Source organism: Alosa alosa, chromosome 14, assembly GCF_017589495.1.
Source record: "Alosa alosa isolate M-15738 ecotype Scorff River chromosome 14, AALO_Geno_1.1, whole genome shotgun sequence".
In the NCBI taxonomy this organism is placed as follows: Eukaryota; Metazoa; Chordata; class Actinopteri; order Clupeiformes; family Clupeidae; genus Alosa; species Alosa alosa.
The window spans coordinates 30,935,081-30,960,241 of NC_063202.1; the positions used below are offsets into that span (position 1 = coordinate 30,935,081).

The window sequence follows — 25,161 nt, forward strand, 5'->3', positions numbered from 1 at the left end:
TGTAATGTAATGTAATGTAATGTAATGTAAAAGGTATAATAAAGAAAAGGTATAATAGATTTGGTTTAGTATCTAAGCAATTTAGTCTTCCTTCTTCTTGAAAGGAACAACACTCAAGGATGCCCTTGTGGATTATTTATATATATATATATATATATATATATATATATATATATATATATATATATATATATATATATATATATCAAATTTAATTGACAAACATCTAACAATAAATATGGAATGAATGTAAGTAATTAATTTAAAAACTGTCTAATCCTCCAAGATGAATGTCTGGTTGACCTTCACTATTTTGGCCAGGCCTAAAGGGGAGTGGGTGTGTTTGGGCTGATCTGACCTGGCCTGGGCTGTTGAGTATGTTCAGACTGACCTGCACCATCATGAGGGTCTTGCTGTCTCCATTCAGCGAATCCTGCAGCAGGTAGGTGAGGCGCGAATTGCGGAAGGGCACGTGGGACTGCCGCGAGCGCAGCGCATTAATGACATCACCCAGGGCTGCCAGGGACTTGTTGATGCACTGAGCCTCTCGCAGACGACTGCCCTCTGCGCCGGACTTGGTGATCCGCTCTGAGCCTGCCAGGTCCACCAGATTCAGCTTGCCTGAGGGGACGCACGTTACAAAAGGAAACAAACTTAAACCAGTGTGGAAAACAGGGTAGAAATAGATAATACCGTGAACAGGCCATGACATGAGTGCTGGATACATGTGTGTGTGTGTGTGTGTGTGTGTGTGTGGATATCTGGTGTGTTGGCCTGTAGAGAAGCTGGCCACCGGGACTATGAGTAGTGTGGATACATGATACCTGTGTGTGTGTGTGTGTGTGTGTACCTGAGGAGCGGTGGCCTGTGGAGGAGTTGAAGCCGGACACTGTGACGATAAGCAGCGCGTGGGATCGGGAGCTGTGCTCGTTCAGATTGGTGCAGGCCGTCGCCCTGTTCATGTGGCCCAACTCCAGCACCTGCACGAACCAGTGGACACAGTTACAGACCTCTCAACAGCATGCATGTGGAATCAGCTTTGCACAGGGTTAGCATTCAGGTACATCTTAGCAGTGATTTTCTGTTTAAATTGCAACACTGTGCTTTATGTTTGAATGAATGAACACTGTGTGCAAGAACCTTATACCCACATCTAATCCAAGCATCTTACATCAGTCATCTAAGTATGTTGAGCCACTGAACAAAGAGCTGATATATGGCCATGACTATGCTTGTTCTCACAAACATCACAAACACACCAATATGCAGGTGAGGTCTACATCCTCACACCTTGCTCAACAAATGGTCTTATGGATCAAGTCTCACCATCACACCTTTTTGAGGTGTGTTTTAGAGCTGCCCTCACCTTATTGATGTCCTCTACACTCTTCACGGGGAACGCGGCGAGGCCTGGGACGTAGAGCTGACCGCTGCCATCTGGACACATCTTTATTTCCAGCTTGTCATTCAGGTTGTCCCCCAGCAGGCTCCTGAGACAGAGAACACGTCACAGATTTACTCCACTATCGGACATCTCCTGAGTCACGATGGTCAGCACGGGCGGTCAGCACGGGCGCTCACACAGCGTGATCTCTCCCCAAAGCGGCTCGGGCGAATTAGGATCTTGGGAATAGTGTGTCCATTGACCTTCCCTTCAAAAAAATAAAAATCTGCCCCTGTAATCCTCCAGAAAACACAGGCCTTTTGACCACGCAGATGTGCAGTGCTTATGTAATCAGAGGGAGAGAGAGAAAGAGGGAGGGAAGGAGAACAGAGAGAGAGAGAGAGAGAGAGAGATAGAGGGAGAGAGTGAGAGAGAGAGAGAGAAAGAGAGAGAGAGAGCATAAGAGGCTGCCCATTTTCATTCCACAGATGGCTGTAATTATTAGATGGAATTCATTTTTTTACGTAATGGCTGACCTGCCCAGCTTAATGCGGAACAAGGACACAGCCACAGCAGCAAAGGACACGAAGACACATGGTCATTGGTTAGGGATGAATAATAGAGGCCGAGTTATGTAAAGAGAGAGAGAGAGAGAGAGAGAGAGAGAGAGAGAGAGAGAGAGAGAGAGAGAGAGAGAGAGAGAGAGAGAGAGAGAGAGAGAGAGAGAGAGAGAGAGAGAGAGAGAGAGAGAGAGAGAGAGAGAGAAAGAAAAGAAAGAAAGAAAGAAAGAAAGAAAGAAAGAAAGAAAGAAAGAAAGAAAGAAAGAGAGAGAGAGAGAGAGAGAGAGAGAGAGAGAGAGAGAGAGAGAGAGAGATGTTTTTGGCAACACCTGGCTCGAATCTTCAAATTGCTTTCGTTTGGCTGGCCGGAGCCTGTGACTGCAGTCTGGCAGCATCCCAGGGAGGAGCTCAAGAACGGTACTGTCTGTCCATCTGACTGGATAGTCTTGTCTGTCTGTCTGTGTGTGCGCGTGTGTGTGTGTGTGTGTGTGTGTCCTCACCGTAATGTCTCATTGTAGATCTCCACCATGCTAACAGAGATGTTGTAATCCCAATCTGGTTTCTTCTCAGACACCTCAGCGAATAGCAGTCGCAAAGCACGTTGGTTGATGCCAGGGTCCTCAGACACCCCCTGGAGCAACACACAAACACAAGTAAGATACCAAGCACGTACATGCACAAAGAGTTTTATGACTACAAAACTGTGCTTTAGGACACGGCCATACCTCCATAGTGTACGTCTTTCCTGAGCCAGTTTGACCGTAAGCAAAGATGCACACGTTGAAACCATCGATACAGGAAGTGACCAGAGACTGAACTTCCTGGAACACCTGGAATAAATAAATGGAGCAAATGTGATCCACAAGATCCCTCGCCTCACCACTCAAGTGTCATCTGCTGTGCATGAGATGTAGGACATACCTCTTCTTGTGTGGCCTGAGGGGAAAAGACTTTATCCAGTTCAAAGGTCATGACCTTGCCCTTACTGGACAGGTAGAGGACTGAGTCATCATCCGTGTCAAAGGTCACCATGTTCTTTGCGTCCACTGCATCCATCTCACTCTGGCTGACAGGACGCACACGACAGAAGACCCTGATGTTTCCTGGAGGAAAGCATGCATATATATTAACGCTTTTTGGGCACTCGTCGGGCATCCATTTCGGCAGAAATACGCGTGCGCAAGGCTTCACGACACACCATATGATTGGCTCAATGTATTCACATCACACCACATGATTGGCTCAACGTATTCACATGTCGACGTTTTGCCGAGGAAGGGGTGGGATATGTGTAGACAACGGCCATATTGGCGTGACAAACTAGCCCCATGCATTTCTATGGAGTATTTTTTGAGTGCTGTGTCTCCACATTAGAAAGTCTCTGATATTACTCAATGACTGCACATAGACTACATTTCCCAGGATGCTGAGCGCATCTCTCACCTTTAAGCCGCACCAGCTCATTGTGACATTTCTTCCTCAAGTTCATCTCTCGTTTGTACTTGCGCAGTAGCTCTTGGTTGGCACTGCTTACCTCCCCGATCACTTGACAGATCTGTAGATGGACCCACCCACACACAGAAATGACAGTGAGACAATTATATCAAATGCGTTACATATTGTTGGAATATCATACACCTTCTCATCATTATCTTAACATTGAACTGACCTCCTGCTTGGCCTCTGCGATGGCCTTCTCCAGCAGGAAGGGAAACTCCTGCACCTGCCTCTTCAAGCAGTTGTAGTCACAGGTGAGGGTGCGCAGAGCGGGCTGCAGGGTCAACAGGTTCATGCGCACACCTGCACAGAGATGGTCGAGAGTTAAACAAACACTCCCTGGCAACCACGCTTTCACTCATTCCTCACCTCCACTCTTCTCATCTCACCTGCCAGGTTCTCATGCACAGCCTTCATCTCGCTCTCGGCGCGGATGAAGGCCTCCTCGATCACACGGTTCTTCTCCTCCTCCAGACTCTGCATCTCAGCCTCCAGCTGCCCCTGAGCCCTCTCCATCTCCCCCTCGTACACCAGGATCTGACCAGAGGCAAACACCAATTAGCCCACATTCTTAAAGCTCAGAGTACAATGGCATTCCACAATAACAATCCGCTCATATTTTTTTCCTTTCTCTCACACACACACACACACACACACACACACACAGACACACGGAATTGTCTACATTCCACTGGTCTATCTGTGGGAACACAACGAACTTTCGTTCCCTTTCATACATTTTCCCTTTCAACATAAATGCAGTGCATCAACTTCAATGCGTGTAACTCTTAGGTTTTACACATGGATAAGATGCCCACATCACAGATGGAGGGATACTAACAGGTGAGTCCTAATGCTACTAGATACAGTATCCTGCCAAAGCTGTCTCTGTTAGTGACTCAGAGTTGGATCCAGAGGCAGGACACTACGCTACATGCCTTAGTGAGTCAGAGGAATGGCTGAGCATGGAGTCAGTGAGCAGTGGAGTGAGAGGGTCAGAGACACAGTGATGCTAAAGCACACAGAGGAACTATGGTTATACTGGGATCTACCAAACAGACTACACATTTCCCACAACACACATTCTGTCATTTACTCTACAACATCATGGGATCCAAAGGTGCAAAATGGGCATCAGTATTCCCTAAACTCAGACTTCTGATCATGGCTCAAATAACTTATGCTGCCTCACCAACTGTAACAGAACAGCTTAGATAAAGTAAATATCTGGTAAAACTTGCCCAAAATAGTTAATCAGACCATATTTGATGTGATTAATGCATTACCGGTATCGGTGATGATACAGTTCTATGTTTTGCATGGTCATCTCCTGTGACTTAAGCACTTAGGCTCAACATCTGTTGTTTTAAATGTGCTGTATGAATAAATGACCTTGACCTCACTCCATCCCTATTCAGTTCTGTTCCTAAACTGTCACACTGATCTCCACATGTTTGACCTCTGGCCCCGGCTAGCAGCAGAATAAAATGGCACACCTTCGACAGTCTACGGATGACCTCGCTGTTGCGCCAGCCCACGGCCTTGGAGAGCAGGCCGCACAGCCGGCTGCGATCGGCCCTCAGCTGCGGACGCAAGTGGAGAGAGCGGTTAGCCGCACCGGGACCACCACATAGCTACCACAGGGTAGAGGGGGAGAGGGCCAACCACACAAGCAGCACCGCACGTGCCAGCACCACCACACTGGGAGTGAGGGCCAATCACAATCCACAACACTGAGGCAGGGACCAATTGCAGCTCAAAGTACTGGGAGGTAGGAGCAGCCAACAACTGTGAGATTGGGAGAGGGCTAAAGCAGTCACGACAACACTCTGCTAGGGGATGGGTAATTCCCAAAGCTCGGTGGCTTAATTTTGGTGCCCTAAGCTTTCATCACAATCGGAGGATGAATGGTCTCATTTCAAAATCCCCACACAGAGCCAAGGATCGAATAAACATCAACACAGTGTTTCCACAGTACACACCGAACCCATCAACACTCAGGGGATTGGACAGCGGAAGAGAGAATAGATTAAGAGAACCACAACAACAAGAGAAATATTAACAGACACGCAGACAGACAAACAGCCAGAATGAGAGAAGGGAGGGAGGGAGAGTGAGAGAGAGAAAAAGAGAAAGAAAAAAAACAAAACAAAGAAAGAAACAGACAGACAGAGAAAGACAGAAAGAAAGACAAGAGTCAGAAAGAAAGATGGAAGGATGGAAAGAAAGAAAGCAAGGCATGTGTACCTGCTGCCTGAGCTGTCCACTGGTCTTGTGGGACTCGTGCAGCTGCTCCTCCAGCTCCCTGAGCAGCTGCCTCTGGACGCTGAGCTGCTCCTGCAGGGCCTGGTTCCGCACCTGACACTCGGCCAGCGCCGCCTTACACTGGGCGACTCTACCTCCACCGTCTTAGTCACATACTGCACACACACACACACACACACACACACACACACACACACATTTATTTAAGAGATGAAGGGAACAAGAGAAGACAAGACATGAAAAGTAGAAGACAAGAGAAGAGAAGTTGGGATGCGTAATTTAATGAGGCCTTATTCCTGAATGTGTATAGATACAAAAATCATATCAGTTGGATCACTGAAAAATATGATGTTATATTCTATAATTCTACATTATTTATGATTATTTCATGATTATTTAATGAAAATGTTGCTCTGCAATAGTAACAGCTTAAGGTTGTCAGGTGTCTGACATAACCATCTGTAAGCACAGCTCAGTCAGAAGAGTAGTTTCCTCTCCAACTAATCTAAAAACCCCTAAAGAGCAGAGAGGTGTGCTGCTGACCTTGACCTGTGGGGGCATGGCGGCCTGGCGGGCGAGGGCCTGCTCGCTCTCGCGGAGCCTGCTGGTCAGCTGCTGCTCGGTGTCCTGCCCATGGCGCGTGGCCTCGTCCAGCCGCAGATGCAGCTCACGCTGGCGCCGTCCGGACTCGTCCAGCTGCTGCTCTAGCTGGGCCACCAGCCCTGCCCGCTCCCTCACCTGCAGCTCCAGCACCTCCAGGCGCCGCTCGCGCTGCCGCCACTCCTCCTCCCGCCGACACAGCTCCTCACGCAGACGCTCCGCATCCTGCAGGGGGCAGCAGAGGGCAGGGCGGAACAGACACAGTGAGGGAAAGACAAGAATAAAACAGGCAGACACATAAAGACACATACACAGACAGACAGATAGATGCAGACAAACAGACAAACAGACAGAGAGAGACAGAAATGCAGGCAGACAGACAGACAGACAGACAGACACAGACAGACATACAGACGGACAGAGACAGACAGGCGGGCATAAGTCAAGGGAAGGTGGACAAGACAAAAAACTTGTGTTTGAAACATTTGTGTGTCCTATAGCAGTATCAAGTGAACTACATTCTTATCCAAGTCTGTTTGGTTATGCAGTGGTGGCCGACTTGGCTTGGTGATGGTGTCCAGAGTATAAGCCCTCCCTGTGTGTATGCTATCAGTGGCTCAGAGTGGCTGTGTGCAGTGTTTATTGTGTGGTTGACCTAGGATTGTGTGCTGCTGACGTGGCTGTGGACATGTACATGGGTCTATGCATGTGTGTGTGTGTGTGTGTGTGTGTGTGTGTGTGTGTATGTGTGTGTGGGTGTGGGTGTGTGGGTGTGGGTGTGTGGGTGTGGGTGTGTGGGTGTGGGTGTGGGTGTGTGGGTGTGTCTGTCTGTGTGACAAAGCACTGTTTTGTGTCAGCTATAATTGGTAGCCTCTTCATCTGGAAATTCAGGTGTCACCCCTAATGTGCACATTAGAGATTGATACTTCTGCTGCTGTTGGACACTCCTTTTCAGCTAAATCTGGATCTTGTAATGATATTTATCCTACTTGTCAGTCCACATAAAGAATTAAAATGTGTGTGAGTGTGTGAGAGAGAGAGAGATAGAGTGTGTGTGTGTGTGTGTGTGTGTGTGTGTGTGTGTGTGTGTGTGTGTGTGTGTGTGTGTGTGAGTGAAAGCCTGACCTGGCTGTGTGGGCAGTTGGTGCAGGTGGCGGGAGCAGCCTGGGTTTGGCCAGCCTTCAGCTCCTGTTTGAGCCGCTGGTTCTCGTTCTCCAGCACCTCCAGCTGCTTCTCCAGGTCTGTCGCCCCCTACAGAGCATCAGCAATACACACACACACACACACACACACACACACACACAGACAGACATTCAACAAAAATCTGTGTCAGACAGAACTTTTACACTGAGCACTGAGAAACCAAACCAGGTCAGTCTGAGGCACTTAATTCCTTTTCGTAATAACCAGGTCAGCCCCATTCTCAGGAATTAACACTTTCTCAGGTATTCCCTTTTCAGAAGTAAGAATTTCGCTGTAAAACCTGTTTACCGACTGTACTGTATACCCTGATCATTCCTTAAGGCACACAAACACACACACACACACATACACACTCACCAGCTCTGAGCGCAGTCTCTCCACCTCCTGCGTCTGGTCAGACAGTTTCTCCTCCAGCTCCTCTATCTGCACAGGAGAAGGCAATCTCTTAGCTACACACACAGCTCTGTCTCCGGGCTCATGTTCTAAATGGCGTGACTCTTGCATCTTGTAAATACTATTCACAATGTTCTTATATTGAAAAACACAGTTATGTCAGTGGATCTAGATCAGTGGTTCTGTATACCTGTGTGCGTAACCCTGTGATAAGTTCCAACTGTTCTCCTTCCAAGCCGTTCAAGTCTTGTTCTAGATGGCCTCGCACGTCCGGTTTGGCCAGTCTTTGTGAAACGGAACAAGGCGACCTCCCTCCTGAAAGATAGCCACACACATAGATAAAATACACTTCACATAGACAGGCAGACATGATCACCTGTATCTGTGTTTTAGTCCAATGCTGCATCCAGTTGTCCCTCACCAGCAGCGCTGGTTTCTTTGTGGTTCTGGTGACGGTCGTGCAGACTGTGCTGGTCTCGGAGGTCCTGCGTCTGTTTGTGGTCAGAGCTCACCGAGCCTTGGTGCTCTTTACTGAGGCCGTGGGCTTGCTGACCACCACACTGCTGAAGCTGTAATCTCTTACCGGCCTCCTCACCGCGCAGACGAGCCTGGAACTCACACACCCGCTCCTGCAGAGTCTGTACAGCAACAAGGACCACGACACACACACACACACACGGTCAAGCAGAGTCTGTACAGCCACAAGGACCACAACACACACTCACACTCGGTCATGCTGGTATGTTATGTCTTCAAACGTTCCAAACAGATACAGATAAACATAACATTGAGTAACTTCACATACAGCGAGCACAGCTAGATACTAGATACTTGACAAGAGCAGACAAGACCAAACTACAGGATGACTGGCATATGGCATCTGCAAAAATCTAAATCTTGTAATGAGTGTAGTGTTGTTAGTTAACCATCAACTAACCATCTACATATCTGCTAGCTACTATTTAGTAATCTACAGAACACACATAGTGACGACCCCTGAAGTGATTCACAGTAGTATGTCTATGGCTACCAGTGATGTGTCGTTCATGTAAAATCCCTCGTCCTAAAGCACACTTTGACATGACACGTTATAATCAGTTATGTGTCATGCTAAATGCTACATTACAACGGAGGGAAATCATGAAGCACATCCTTGCTAACTATTCCCTATACACAGAGAGTCTGTGGGAGAATTACATATGCAGATGTCCAGGAACAGGACCAAGTGACCTTCTGTAGAAATGGCCAAACGAAGCAGAGAAAGATCAAGTAAGACAGCAAAGAGGGAGAGAAAGAAAGAGAAAGAGAGAAAGAGAGAAAACGGAAAGGACAGAGAGAGAATATATTGAAAGAAATGTCAGATACTTGGACTCATGTGAAATTCACGTGCTCCACAGAGCAAACAGTAAATAATCTGATTTAGATTAACCAATAATTCCTGACTGCATTACGGGCCTCTGGTTTGCTTTGCAGCCACAATATCAAGTCTGTTACATGCTGACACAAATGTGCTTTTTTTCCTGCATAGAAGCTATACGTGATCTGCATCACCTGAAAGCCTCGGCCAGTCGTGTATGTGGCTGTGACTCACAGAATGCCGCAGTGAGAGCTACCTCGGGCTTAGCCCAGACTGAATCTTGATGCCTTAGAGCACAGCCTCTGTCTTAGCCCAGACTGAATCTTGATGCCTTAGAGCACAGCCTCTGGGCTATCATGCCTGCCTTCCGGAGATCCAGCATTCACATTTCTGCTAAACACAGGAGGGCAAACATCCACGTACTGTGTGTGTGTGTGTGTGTGTGTGTGTGTGTGTGTGTGTGTGTGTGTGTGTGCGTGTGTGTGTGTGTGTGAGAGAGAGAGCGGTGCGCGTGCTAGTGTGTGTTTGCCATCAGAATAAAACCTTGAGTGCGGCCTGTCACAAATGATATCGGCAGTGGAGTTTTTAAGCTCAAATGAGTCAGCAACCCGAGAGGTTCAAGCGAACAGTGAGGTTTGGGAACAACATGCACCATTTCCACAGCCTATTGTGCAGTCACACCTTATGAAAACAGCAAGCCCATGAAATGTGTTCACCTCAAGAGATGGAAGGAAATCTGTGTGGCACTGACCAAGCTCAGCATTTTCTCAGGGACTTGCGTGCCAAACAGTCTTGGGTTTAGCATTGTTCTGCTCTGTGTGTGTGTGTGTGTGTGTGTGTGTGTGTGTGTGTCTGTGTGTGTGTGGGCATGTGATGGCTTTGCTGGTCAGTATTTATGTGCACTAAAGCAACTTGGTCACAGAGGCTTTGTGCTAACACATAACACCAACTGAAAAGGGGCTCTGGCAGGTCAGTGACCCCATTAATGTCCGCCTGACATGATCGACCAACCGGATACCAAGTAACACGAGGCTACAACACCCGATAGCAACTCCCCGGCAACCCACGGAACGAGCCGAGCAGGCCTGTCCTGAGGCAGAGCGTTTGGCGGGACGGACCTGAATAAGTAGCTGCTGGTTGTCAGTGGCGTGGGTCTCGCTGAGGTCGGAGGGCAGACAGTGGCGTGGGAAGACTGAGGGCTGCAGCGGCAGGAAGGAGGGATCCTCCTCACCATCACTCATCAGGAAGTCCACGGAGCTCGCTGCACAGACACACCAATCAAACCACACAAAACAAACAAAAAAACAAAAGAGGCGCATACTCATGTCAGTCAGGTGAACTCAAGCGTCTTGAAATCAACTCAGGCATAAAACAAGAGACGCCAGTACATCATCCAAACCAAACACACACTGACACTCACACACACTCGCCATCCAAGCTCTTTCATTTAAAACTGGGCTTTAACATTGACCTCTTTGGCTGAAGCTCAGGATAGAACGATGCTAGCCTCCAACCCTTGTTTTCCAGCCACACTACTCAAGGTCCTCTGGGAGCCATGGCAACTACTGAAGCCTGTTAAGTACACAGATAACAGCCCTCTGCGGGTGACACATTAACCTTGCGCTGCACACCCTGAACGCATTCACCAGTCAACACACGCCTGTCAACACAGCAACAACCACTGCTCTGTGTAGAGTCCTTAAATCTGCTAGCTGAATCCACAGATTACAATAGCACTTGCTCAACACTAAAGCATAACACCCAGAGGAAACAAATAAGATCTTACAGGTGAGTCCCAGAGGACAAGGCAGGCAGGCAGACAGGCAGCAGCAGCAGCAGCAGCAGCAGCGTCGGAGAAATCACAGAGCCTTCCCAGCAGCTCAGGGCTGTGCTTGTGTGTGGGCTTTCCGATGACACAGCACTAGCGGTGGCAGTGTGAGACAAACAGGCTCGGGCAGCTCACGTTCAGACCGGCACACGACTTGTCACCGTCTAATTACACAGCAGCACCAGACGCCTACATGACCCAGGTCCTCTCCCACACCTCCCTCCCTGCCCTCTTAGCTGGGCTACTGCTCCAGGGGACTGTCCGCTAGTGTCCTTCCACTGCTCTTATGCTTCTCTTTCTTTCCCCCTCTCTTTCTCTCTCCTGCGCTAGCAAAAATGTCAGCCCTGTTGTGTCTCTGTCACCTTGAAGAGTCCTGCAGCAGTGGTGCGCAAACACACAGACAAACACACACACACACACCCAACAATAGTGCCAGTGTTCGAGCCAGGTCTGGCTCTCTAAGTGGATTTAGTTCTCAGTACCTGGCGGGACCAATGTGCTACTCAGTCAGCCGAAACCATTCTCTCTCTCTCTCGCTCTCCCGCATGTGCCCTCATTCCTTTCCCGTTACCAAGACGGAATGTGTTCCTTCCTCTCTTCTCCTCTCATCTCCACTCCTTCCCACACCACTCCCTCTCTGTGTGAGAAACAGCCCTCCCTTGTCGGCCTCTCTCTCTCTCTCTCTCTCTCTCTCTCTCATACACACAGACACTCACTTTCTCTCCCTCGCAATCTCTGACATTCCAAAAATGTTGCAACACTGGCTTTTGTAAGCAAAGTGGGCGGGCAAGGGTTCCCTCACCGTCCAATGAGACGTCTTTCTTCCAGAGGTCCTGCAGGCAGGGGGCGTGGCCAAGGTCCCAGGTCTTGCGTGTGCCGAACATGACCGCAGGGCCGAATGGAGCGGACTGCTGGACCGGCTGGGCAGAAGAAGAGAGAGAGAAGGAAGAAAGAAGACCAATGAAGGAAGAGGAACCAAGAAGAGACCAGAAAATCAACTAACGGAAGAATAATTCAATTGAGCATAACACAAACTTGGGTTGTTATGATGAGTATGTCCAGCTGATCACAATTTAGTCATAAAGAAGAAGAAAAACTAGCCACAAACAACAAATAGTTGATTGTGGCCAGTATTGATTGATGTGGATTGTGGAGATAAAGTTTACTTTAAAAGAAGCCAAAGCTTAATTACTGCCAGTCCAATCTGTGGTGCCATCTTAACTGGGTTTCATTTGTCTGACAAACCAAAATGGAATGTTGTTTAGAGCACTGTGCTTCAATGGTGTTCTCTTGGTGGTAAATATTTTACAATGCTCTGTTTAGTAGGAGCTCACCCAACCTAAAGTTATTTCAGGAAGTGAACACTGGAGGCTGGGAGGGAATTGGACCAGGTTAGAAGGCCCTGTGAGAATGAAGAAAAGCCTTCACAGCACGGCATCACCTACAATAAGACGCCAGAAGATGCCAGTTAACATAACAAGTTTTCATCAGTGCCAGCCAATGAGATGGTGCCATTTGAAAGGTTTGTGCATGTTTTTTTAGCTAGTTAGCTTACTATATTTAGACCCAAACTCCATCCTACTTCTTTAAATAAAGCAAGAATCATATTGAGATTTAAAACCACCAATCTACCACAAATGCCCCACAGGATTGCATAGGGGGATTGCTATAAGGAGATGTTGTAAAACTACTTTGCCGTTCAACGGGTGGTCACTGCCGAGGCCAGCCAAATGGGCAGTGAGATTAGAGGTCAGGGTCCATGGCTCTGTATAACAGTCGGACTAACTGGATTATAGGGATGGGTGGGATGTGCTGGTGGCTCTGTAAAGAAGCCGATTACTTTGCACACAGACAGACAAGACAAGACGAGAGGAGACAGGAGAAGTCAGGATAGAGGCCCTGATAAAACCACTAATGCTCTTCAGAGACTCCTCAGCTCAGCTCTCTCTCCGTCACACACACACAAACATGAGTATGAGTATGCACTCGCCCCCCCCCCCCCCCCCCCCCACACACACACACACACACACACACACACACACACACACACACACGTCCATTCTAGGACCATTCCAGCAGTCATCAGTGAAAAGTCATGTTTTTGTTTACAGTGAGCCTGTGTCAGGGTGTCACTTCACTAACCCCATCTGTAGTTTGGCTTTGGGAGGACAACCTGTTCTGGGCAGATAACCCGCTTTATCCTGTCAGGACCTCAACCAACTCCTTGGCTGGGGTGATCACACTCTGCTCACGTGAATGTGCGTGACACTGTGTGTAAGTGTGAGTGTGAGTGTGTGAGTACACACATGTACCTGTATATTATTCATGTCCATAAAGCCAAGAATGAATGCATTGGACACAATATCTGAAAAACAGGCAACCCTAAAGTCTGCCTCTGCCCAAGCCCAGCTCTCCCCTAGTGTCACATTAGCTTAAAACCCAATCAGTACGTTCTTACCAATACAGCACACACTCACTCCAGACTGAGAAAATGGCTAAAGAGACAAAAGATGGAAGAACCACAAACCATCAAACATAGCACAAGTGTCTGGAGTCCATCACAACAGATGCAGATATCACACACACACACACACACACACACACGGTCAGTACCCTTTGTCCTGAGGTCCTACGTTCCGGCCTGTAGACGTAGCGCTCACGTTCATAGTCCCGCTCCAGGAGGCTCTTGTTGACGAGTGAGCCGACCCATCCCAACATCTTAACTCCTGCACCACCGTCACCCCTCACTCCTCACACCAGCTGACCACAACCACAATAACGCCACAAGGTTTCCATGCCGGACGGATCCAACGATAGGAGCACAGCGCAGCGCAAGTGGAGGTGAGAGGAGGAGGAGGAGGAGGAGGCACAGTAGCAACAGCGTCTCTACACTGTCTAAGGTGCGCTGGGCCGCCCGGGACTCTCCAGCCTCTACTAATCCCCTTAAGCCAGTCAGCAGATGGCCTTCTTCTCTCAGACTGCATCCTGTGACCTGTGACGTGGAACACATGGGCACACTTGGACAGTCTGCGCTGGTCAGTCTCGCTAGACTCACCGCTCGTCTGACCTCTGGCACATAGTTGACTTCATTCTGACCAGCTATTTTTATGTAGAGGACACAAGGTCATACCATCACTAAAATACCTGCACTGATAATACTGAGCTGCAATAATTCTATATAACCAACAGATAACCGGTAGGGTTAATGACAGCAGAAGAAACTAGATCAGTGATAGTTCAGTTTTCATTAACGCTCACTTTCACCTTAGGCCACTAGGGGGAAGTGGAGATCTCTACAGCTGGAAAAAAAGAAAAAAGGCCTAATGGGACTAAGCGGCCTGTTTACCTGGTTTCGTGAAAACACATGCAGCTGTGCTCTACCTTTCTTAAGACGCGCACACACACACACACACACACACACAAGCTACTGTGCACACAACAGGTCAAGTGCCTGGTCTGTGTGCGACATCAATGGGTAAACAAGCCAAAGGATTAGATTTCATTCCCCTCTGCAAAATATCAGACAATGCTGAGACCTCCCCAGTGCTATCCATGTCAGTAGAGAAGAGAGCTCTTTTTGTTTGGGTCTCAATGTGTGCAATGGGAAGAGGACAGGGGTCCAACCACCCAAATGAGGATCTTATTCCAGAGACTTTCTAATGAGACACAGCACTCAAAACATCTTCCATAGAAAGGCATGGGGTTAGTTTCTAACAGTTGTCTAGACATATCTTGCCCATTCCGCAGCCAAAAGTTGACATGTGAATACATTGTGCCAATCATGTGGTGTGATCTCGCCGCTGTATTTGCGCAGTTCTGCCCGAAATAGATGCCCGATAAGTCCCGAAAGTGCCTTGCAATATGGCCGCCGAGTAGAAGGGCCTAAAAGGACTTTGCTTTTCAATTACATTAATAGACTACAAGCTCCTCTGTCTCTGTCTAAACTGCATCAGATATACAGTAGATGTGTCCTCTAACAGAACCTGCTTTTAAATGGGCACCAGTCTTCTTCATAAACTCTCTCTTCTCTCACTCTCTCCATCCTGTGTGAGAATCCTCTGATCATCTTCATGGGTGTAGAAACACTCGTCTCCCGAGACGACAATTGAATCTCATTAGCCCACTTCTGTTATCCGTCTCTCTCTCTCACAGTTTCACCCAGTACCCCTCTGCAGACACACACACAGCCAATCGACACCTTCACGCTGAGCGTGCTCACTCCGCGCCAAGGATGTGACAGCCCTCACACGCTCACGCCTGACTAGATCTCTCCTCTCTCCAGGACTTCCTCCCATCCTGGCCTGCACTAGGCAGTCGGGAGGCTACAGATCCGCACGGAGCGAGAGCGCGGGACAGGAAACGCATCAGACGCATCGCTTTATATTCATAATGCGCTAAGCTGCGCTGCTGCGACCACAGGTTTGCATGCCATTCTTAGCCCGCTGGTTGTAATAAGTGCATGAGCTTTGCCAATCTGCAGTATTGCATTATAATACTGTTTGCCTGAGTGGAGTAGTCACATATTGCAGCCTTGCCCACACAATTATAGCCATCTTCTGCAGCAATAGAGGCATCCATGGGACTGATTGAGAGAAATCAAGCATGCAAGAGAGGAGATAATATAATGAAATGGTCGTACTGAGAGTGCTGGAGTCCTGTTTCTCTCGTGGTCTGAGGAACATGAGAGGGGCATTGATGACCGACCAGAGAGCCATTTGATGACAAAGACCACTTCATTACACTCACCACCACCACCACCACCACCACCATTACTATGAATCATTTAATCATTTAAAACGGCACCCACACTAACACACACACACACACACACACACACACACACACATACACACACACACACACACACACACACACACACACACACACACACAGTCTGTCACTGGATTACAGTATAATGGATCCTGTGGTCAGACAGTCTGTCGATGCCTGCTACTCCAACTCACCTAGTCTTCTCCCATCACTAACACACAGTAAGACACATATAGAGACACAGACACACCTGTCTACAGCCAATTTCATTCCTTCCAGACAGACCGTAGTCGGTCATAATAGCAATTCCAATGATTCCATTTCTGCAGCGTAACAGTAAGAGCATTTAAATATTGCAGTGTCCCCATCCCCCCTTCCACATAGGGAGCGAAGCATATCCTCTCCTCTCTCCTCTCTCCCTCTGGCGTTCAGGCAGGGCTAAATCTCTCCCTCTCCCTCTAGCATAAACACTGAGCCTTCTGTGTCAACATCTGCCGGTGGGTGCCGGATCTCTCAACAACCTTAAATACCTCTGGACAAAAATATGCACACAATGTCCTGGGCCCACACAGCCAGTGTCACACACCAGCAGCAGCAGCAGCAGCAGTAGCAGCAGCAGCGTGCCCTCTGTACAAAGACACCAGTGGAGTGCTGATACTGGTGCTGTAGGTATGTTGTTGCTTGGGGATGCTGGAGATTAAGATCTGACTGTAAGCCCAACATCAGCTTAGCCCGTGAACAAGAACACAGCAGCTGTGATCTAATTGACACAATGGCCAAACAGCACCATAAATGGCGATGAAGGATGAGAGAGAGAGGATGAGAGAGACTGTTCTCACTCACGCACACACACGCACACACACGCACACACACACACAGACGTTCTTCTCCCTTTGGTGTACTCACCTCCTAGCCTGCGGTCCCATGGCCCTGATCATTCTTGCATGGTCGTGGCTTCGGTCTTTAACGAGCACTTGGAGCACAGACTCTCCTGCAGAGCCAAAGGCTCTCGATGCAAGCTACGTGTCGGACTGTATCTGCCAACCAGCTCTTCCCTTTCTCCCTCTCGATCACTCGCTCACACACTCTCTCTCTTTCCTCCACACACGCACACACACTCGCTCATAAGCGCATTCCTCCTTTAGATGGCTCTCCCCTCACACACGGTGACACCAACACTCTGCTCGCGCTCAGTTCCTTAGTAACAGTGGAATCTGAGCCAGCATCGCATCCCCCCTCCTCCTCCTTTCCCCCTCTGCTCCCTCTCTTCCCCACCCCTCTCTCTCGCTCTTCTGTTTCCCTCTCTCGCCACCAGTGAAATAAATATTTCAGCCACAAATCAAGCGTAGCGCTGCTCTCCCCAGTCTTGCTATGGCACTGGTTATGTGTGAGTGACTGCTGCTCTGTGTAGGCATTGCCGTTAGCCCCTCCTACTGCCTGAAATATTAACCACAGCCCTCTCTACTGTGTCTCTGTTTGTGTGTGTGTGTGTGTGTGTGTGTGTAATTCCATACTAACGGGTGTAAAATTGACTGCTCCTCCCACATAGCCTACTGTTCCATAAAAAGAACAGCATTGTGAAGAGGATGGCCCAGAAAGCAGTAGAGTAAAAGCCCAGTGCTTTCAGGCCAGCAGGCGCCCTCCACCAATCCCCTTTGTGGCAATGTGGCTCAACACAAAAGATGTCTCTCTCCAATCACCAGTAATAGAGGTTTGTGACAAAAGCTGTCGTATCTTTAAAGCGGACTGGCAAAGATGATTTGTATTGACATGCGCTTTGACTAAGTGCCGTTCCATTGACTGATGAGGAAGCCCTGCTTACATTCAGAGCTGGTACACTGACACCATTCTTCTGCTCGGATAGCAAACACTAGTGTGAGAACAGAGTCTCTCTATCGGTCTCTGTCTGTCTCTGAGGACCTGCGGGGGAAACTTGGTTTCTGTGTAAAAGACATCAAACAGTGTGCTTTATGGGAATAAAGCATTCACTCCCTCACTGTACTATATGAGGGTGGCAAACCATGGCTGCCAGAATAGTATGAGTGTATTCACCATCATTTCAACTAAATGTTGTCAGTGTGAAGGAGAATTGTATCAATACATAACAAATGCAAAAATGAAAACCCAATTCTTATCAGTAGAGTGAACCTTAGTCTACAAACACACATCACCCAATCATGTCAACATTACTGAAAATTGTTATGGGAATGTTATCATTATTTTACTTCAAAATGTGGCGTTATGAAAGACAAAACCTTTGTACCATATAATCATAGCACGGTATCTTGACTGATTTCTGACCATAATAAAACAGCATGGATAGATCATGTTCAGGTAGGGTCAAGTCCAACGGAAGTCATTATATCAACAGGGTTTCCATCCCTGAGGTGTGCGTCATGACTGTCAATCAGTCTGGACTGAGGGAGGGAGTGTGTGTGTGTGAGTGTGAGTGTGAGTGTGAGTGTGAGTGTGAGTGTGAGTGTGAGTGTGAGTGTGAGTGTGAGTGTGAGTGTGAGTGTGAGAGTGAGAGAGAGAGAGAGAGAGATAGTGTAGGCAGTTGTGGGTTGATGATGCATCAAGGTTTGGGTCAGGGGCCAAATGGATGGCCTGAGTTAAAGTGGGATTAGATGGAGATAGAGAGAGAGAAAGAGAAAGAGAGAGAGGGAAAGGAAGAGAGAGAATGTGAGAGAAGGGTCTCGGTTGGGGGTGAGATGGATGGAGAGACAGAGATTAACGAAGCCCTGCTTACATAACCAATGATCCAGCGATCTGGGTCTGTTTACTGTGATGGCACGCTAACGGGATTTTCACAGGAGACTGTGAAACAGGACAGCACTCAGCCCAATGACTAGTACATCTTTCTCTTCCAAGGACAAACCGGTCAACATCAAATGAGTTCATGGACAGATCCAGAGAGCCAATAATATGCAACATGCGTACATGAATGCTTACATCACGCACAATGAAGTCAAAATCACGCCCACAAAATCTTTAACAGGCTAGCTGCTCCACAAACTTAAAGCATGAAGATAGAATGAGCCAACACCATAAGTACTGTAGCTCCCATATCATTTCATTTTTTTCTTTACATACTAATGTTTCAATTTGATATGCTCCTCCTCAGACCATAACATGTCATTCTATAAAAATATTTTACAAAATCATTTGGGAGCTGTGTGGTGTAGCCTACTGTTCATTACAAACCTTCAGTGCTCACATCACCACACTATCCATAGCCACAATTCACAGCATAAATCAGCATATCAGCATAAAATACCTGACCAAATTCATGAAGAATGTTGAATTTACTGACTGTGGTAGAGCAGAATTAATTAAACAAATAAATGCTTCCGCAACCTTAGATGACATTAAGCCATCTGTAGTTCTGTTAATCAATAATACATCAGCAATAAATGATTAAATTACAGCAACCTGTTCACAGTGGGGTAATGGAGGGGTTGCTGCTAAAACCAGACAGACACCAGAAAAGGCATTTCAGGTGAGTTGCTTTGCACTGATGTGCTCAGCCCTTAGTCAATGCATTATACAGAGGAATCAATCATACCACAGTACAACATGTAGAAATAAAGCTATAGCAAACGCCAATGCCCACAGTAGTGAACCAGCTCTATTACTTGTAACCGCCGCTCCTCAACACTCAACAAATACTCTGTGTTCCGATGTGTCCATCCCTTCCTCTGGGTCCTAGCCATCTGCTATACCCCTACATTCTAGCTCGCTCACCTGGACTTTCTTGCAGCTGGTGGACACTTCATCCTTGCCGTCGTGGGGAGTCTCCCTGCGCTGCCCATGCTGACGCATCTCAGAGCATTGATAGACCACACAGCCGCAGGGTCTCTGCGATAAAGATGTACCACCCTGTGCCGATCCCAAGCCTCCATGCCAGGGGGGCTTGGCCTTCTGCCCGTGCCCAGGCTGCACTGCCTCATCTCTGGACTGCTTGGGCCCCTCTTCGGCCCTCGGGTCGCCTGGATCCAGGGCCCTGGGTCTCTTGAATAGGTTGTGGAGGGCCAGCAGCACCAGGGTGCAGAGCACGTACATGATCTCCCACACGCAGATGGACTTCCCTTCCTCCCCAACACACTCAGTCAGAAGAAGCAGAGAGAGGACGCAACGCAGGCATTCTGAGGGTCTCAGCTTCCAGTTTGGGAATCCCGAGAGAAGCGGCCAAAATCAGCTCTCAGTGGACAGAGCCCGTTACCACAACACACACCGCATGGATACGACCAGAAAACATTCTGGCAGTCAGTCTGCACGTCCTTAACAACGTTCTACAGCAAGTACATGTAAAAGCTTTTCACTCTCAGCTTCCAAAATCCCTAAAATAACCAAAGACAAAACAAAACTAAAAAAAGAATGTCTTAAACCTCCCTAACAGTATACTGACTTCACTTTAAACAAAATCGTTCCAAAAAAACAAAACTTTAGACAGCAGAGGTTTGTCTCTGTTCTCTGCAATCCACAGACTAACTGCATGTGTAGTCTGTCAGACAAGGGTAGTGTCCTAATGCCAATTTACACTGATAATCCTTCAGCGCTCAACAAATGAGATGGCGTCCTGCTCCTCTCTCCCTTTCACTCTGTGTTGGCAACACCCGTTTTATATAGTTTGCTTAGTCACCTTTGACTAACCGAGCCTCACCCATCTTCTTGATAAACTATAAATCTCTTGTTAATGGTCACGTACACACTCCCATAAAAAGATAAAGTTCAACCGGGGAAATCTCTACCCTGTGCCTCCAGTCAATATAAACCCCTGGAGACATCTGCAGCACAGCAAAAACAAACAAGACAAGAGCTCCAGAATTCCTTCGATTTCTATAGAAATCTCCTTTGGAAAAAAAGAAATCACCAATGTGTCTATAATCCTGTCTGCAGCCTAGTGTTGTGTAAATCAAACAGGTTGGTGCGTTGCAGCTCTGCTCTGCTTCCTCCAAGTAACTCAGGGAGAGTCCCGCTTCAGTCCCGTCCCATAGCTCCCAAAGAGTTCCTGAACCAGTGCTGAGGAAAAGCACCAGAAACTCACTGCCCACCTTAGGGTTTGTCTCCTAGTGCCCCAAAAAGTCCTGGGAAAAAAAGAACTCTGCAGCTCGTCACGCTCCCTCTCTCTTTGCCCATCTGTCACGGCATGCGCTCAGTTAATGCTGGATCATGAACGCCCCTCCATGCTGATGATGTAATATTTTTTTTTGCGTTCATGTAATATGAAAAGAAAATCAACTAAATCTGTGGATGCATCTGCTTAGATGTGCTGCAGCGGAGGGATGCCAGGCTGTGATTGGTGGTCACCATGGTGAGACGACCTCATTATTCCGTGTCCTGAATGCCTCAGCCCGTTACCTCGCTGCGTGACCGTCCAGCGTAAAGGCACTGGCAGCAGAGCGGTGCACCATGGGAATGCTTCCCAGCGGGAACATGACAAAGGTAATAAGTGTGGTTCAATGATGATCGGCCACAGCCACAACGGGAACTTTTGTGCAGAGCGGACCATAGCTCTCCATGCTAAAATCATGACTAAAGCCCTCATAAAGAAAATTCGGTCAGTGAGGGGACAATGGAGTCTTCTTCCAGCTCATTAGGTGCTTTGGACCAGAGACAGAGCGGGACAAGAAAAGACAGGGTGAGGACAGGCTAGGCAGAGGGGTAGCCACAAGTCCAAAGGCAGGGCCTCATACTGCCAATCAGGTCATACAGTGATCACACAACACACACTAACAACTGTGATTCTAGGCCCTGTCTGGTGGAGAGTAAACATACACCTTTGGGAGGATGAAGCATAACAAGCAAGTTAATAGCCTATGAAATCAAAAGGCACCCAGACATAAAAATACAGATAAGGTTCCAGAGAACATTCCATCATTAATCATTAACGCAGTTCAATGAATAGAAATAAAAAATCAAAACCAAATCAAAGTTTGTTTTCTAGGAGGAAAAACATGCTTAACCCCATGACCTCATTCACTAAAAGGATCAGTTACATGGTTTCTATTTAACTCAAAGGGAATGTGCTTTTGGTCACTTCGTTGTTCCACTACAGCAGACACCCTTATTATCACTTATTTTTGCCACCAGTGGCGACTAGTGACTCAAGTGCACCTCTATTTAAGAGACATGACTGCAATGAAGGGGTTTGTATTCCATTTGGTCTGTATGTTTGGTCACGCAAGAGGAAGATGGGTCTCTATTTAAAAAGCTAAGACCACCGTGCTTAATTGGCTTACCACTGAAATATGCAAGTCTTCACGTTAGGCCAATGACTTAAGGATTTAAGCCTGTTGTCTCATTCAAAGCATGCACTCAGAAGAGTGTCACAACGAGAGTGAATCAGTGCTTGTGCATGAGAGAGAGAGAGAAAGAGAGAAAGAAAGAGAGAAGAGAGAGAGAGAGAGAGAGAGACTGGAGCAGATAATGTCATCTGACTGTCCACTGCCCACAGTACACTAACTATACACACCCATCCCATAACTCCCTCTGTAGGCTATTTCAGGCATAAATTATAGTGCTCTGCGAAGAGCAGGAAATAATGGTAACAGTAAAACATGGGGTTGATGACAGACAGCAGTATGTCATGTTGTGAAAGAAAGAAAACAGAAACTGCCTGAGGAGAGAGAATAAGTAGGAGAGAAAGAAGTGGCAATATGCAATACAGCATCGAATGATGAAATGCAGAATAGACTACAATATGTGGATGAAATGCAGAATAGACTACAATATGTGGATGAAATGCAGAATAGACTACAATATGTGGATGAAATGCAGAATAGACTACAATATGTGGATGAAATGCAGAATAGACTACAATATGTGGATGAAATGCACTGTGGAACGCATGTGCTGTTACATTGTTTTTCCTGGACCACTAAGGAAACAAACAACACATTTTTGGGTGGGTTGGGAATTACTACACATAACCCTGCCCCTAACACAAAAAACAGCCATGGGGCTAGAGACATGAGGTGCAACATCTGGTATACACATGTTCCAGCTAAAATCTCTACTGCCTGAGGTCTCTCATTAATGCAAATTTAGCTGATCTAGACAGATAACAAAATAAAAACAGTAGGCCTTGTAGACTTATTTTAATCCAATAGGGTGCCAAAACTAAACATCTTTACTGAGCCAACACCATTCCAAGGCCAAACGTATTTCCTTTTTTTCTTGGGCAGTGAAAACTATGAGTAATGATCCAAGCCATTGTCGAACAGCTGCGTTTATACAATCTGACATTGGAGAGGTTACTGAGTCTAGCATTGTGTAGGCTACTTACACATAATCAAAAAGCTGAAAGGGATAACACGCCCTCTGCTGTTTGTGTCTATGTCTGTTCACTCGTCACGGTCTGTTTTCAATCAGCTTTACATAACATGTTTCATGAACACGTGGTAAAGAACGCGTCTATTTCAAAGAGGGAGTGTTGGGAACATACTGCCCTTTCGAAGAGTAAACATCCGGATCGATTTTGGCAACGAGATCGATCAGCATGCAGAGCTCTGACCTAGGTAAAAAAGCATAGGTAGGAGGAAAGTGCAGGGATTTGGTTACAGCCACACAATTCTATAAGCTAGTCTCAATGACAGAAAAGATGAGCATTCACACCTATAATTGTAGCAAATGTAAGTCTCAGTAATTAATTATTGGATAGCAATTTGATATTATGCCACTCACGTATCTCTGAAGTTCCATAGCCTGTCAGCGCTTGGTAAGACTAGCCTAAACGGAACGACTCGAACAACCACTGTGGTGTTTGTTTGATGTCATGCTGATGTATTTATCGTGGCTATGCATAAGGAAAGTTGTGGGCCCCACTGGTTGTATTCTGTTTTGTTAGTTCTGCCTTTAGACTCCATACACGGGGCCCATTCCATAGAAAACAACTGGTAAGCATAAAAAACAACAGTGGTTCTGTCAAAAGTCAGCATGAACCATGTCGAGCTTTCTACAACCTCACCAGAGCGCAAATAAAAGCAGCCGACGCGTTATCATGTGGTAGCCTAACGCCGATTTCTTGTTGGCTCGTCTCTTGGACAACAAATGTGATGCGCTGTTTCAGATATAATTGTAGCAAGAGCATCTCGCCTTGTTCCACTATGACATTATTCCGAAATGAGTCGTCTTAGCCCGAGTATTTTTAGAACATCCGCCTGACAGACCGCTCTTTTTGGGGCACACCCGAATCGCCGACTTTTTCAAATAATGGCTTAATGTTATTTGTTTTTGAATATCTTGCATACAACAAATAAATGGCCCATGACGAACTTTATATATTAAGTTCAATTTCCATTTAAAGTAGCTCAGTAAGTAGAGTGAAGCAGAATAACTCACAGTATGGAATCTCAGTCTGGAGTCTTAATTTCCCATTTCCTTTCCCGAGAAGACTTCAGTAAAGCACCCACGCCAGCAAAGACTGAGCAAGGCTTTTCACATTAAAGGTGATAGTCTTCTAGTCTGGATGCTGCTGTCCATTATTCGATGGATAGATTACAGATTTCTGTGCTTTGGAAATTAAAGCAAAACGACGCCATGCCCTTTAAGTAGTAAGTGTCTTGGATGCCTGAATTACTTAATTTAAGAAATTACATGAAACGTAAACTTTTGTCTGTGAGATTAAATATATCGTACAAAAAAGACATTTGTTCATGCGAGCTACGACGAACAGTTGTAGGCTAAAATCAAAGTAAGCACTTACACGAGGGCCAGCACGCTAAACTTCTCGTGAGTCCTGGCTTTTTCCACTTCGTTGACGTACACTCCTGACAATAAAATGAACAGTTCTTAAAAAAAAAAAGGTTATTGAAATCCTACTGTCACGTCCACTTAAACGCGACAATATCTTGCCAGGCTTTGGAGCATGATTGTTTTTCAACCATGACAATAAAATATGTGAAAGACAAGCCGGGGAGAGAGAAGGAGGAATGAGTGTACCCCGCTGCGCGCACAGCTGACTAGAGTCAGAAATAGTGACGCACTGTAGGCCTACAGTACTGGTCTCCCATCAAGTGAAAAAAGAGGCGCGAGGTGGGATCAGTCCAACAAAGTTTAAGCAGGCACTCATACCATCAGCTTAGCTCATTTTCATTACATGGGTACAACCTTGTTAAGTAGTCCACACAAGCTCCAGTTATCAATCGTATGGATAAGCTCATTGACAGGACAAATGTGCGTTAGTTCATTATTCAATGTTCTCGTTTAGTCGGTCAGGGGATCAAAAACAGCAACAGTGGTCTTCGCATGCCATACGTGTAAAATGAAGTCAACAGACACACATTCCATTTGAGTTTTTTGT

General features: G+C 46.9%; 1 protein-coding gene across 1 annotated transcript in view; it reads right to left on the reverse strand.

Moving 5' to 3' along the window:
- kifc3 (kinesin family member C3) overlaps nt 1-20,968 on the reverse strand; it is a 25,258-nt gene extending 4,290 nt beyond the window's left edge. The window contains 19 exon segments of the mRNA XM_048263147.1: nt 392-621; nt 851-980; nt 1,367-1,490; nt 2,445-2,575; nt 2,670-2,774; nt 2,866-3,047; nt 3,388-3,499; nt 3,614-3,744; nt 3,831-3,978; nt 5,689-5,831; nt 5,834-5,861; nt 6,250-6,531; nt 7,432-7,557; nt 7,867-7,932; nt 8,093-8,217; nt 8,324-8,540; nt 10,378-10,520; nt 11,890-12,007; nt 19,602-20,968. Coding sequence (XP_048119104.1) covers nt 392-621; nt 851-980; nt 1,367-1,490; nt 2,445-2,575; nt 2,670-2,774; nt 2,866-3,047; nt 3,388-3,499; nt 3,614-3,744; nt 3,831-3,978; nt 5,689-5,831; nt 5,834-5,861; nt 6,250-6,531; nt 7,432-7,557; nt 7,867-7,932; nt 8,093-8,217; nt 8,324-8,540; nt 10,378-10,520; nt 11,890-12,007; nt 19,602-19,919 — 2,859 coding nt within the window. The 5' untranslated portion in view covers nt 19,920-20,968.
- Nucleotides 20,969-25,161: the final 4,193 nt, after the last annotated feature.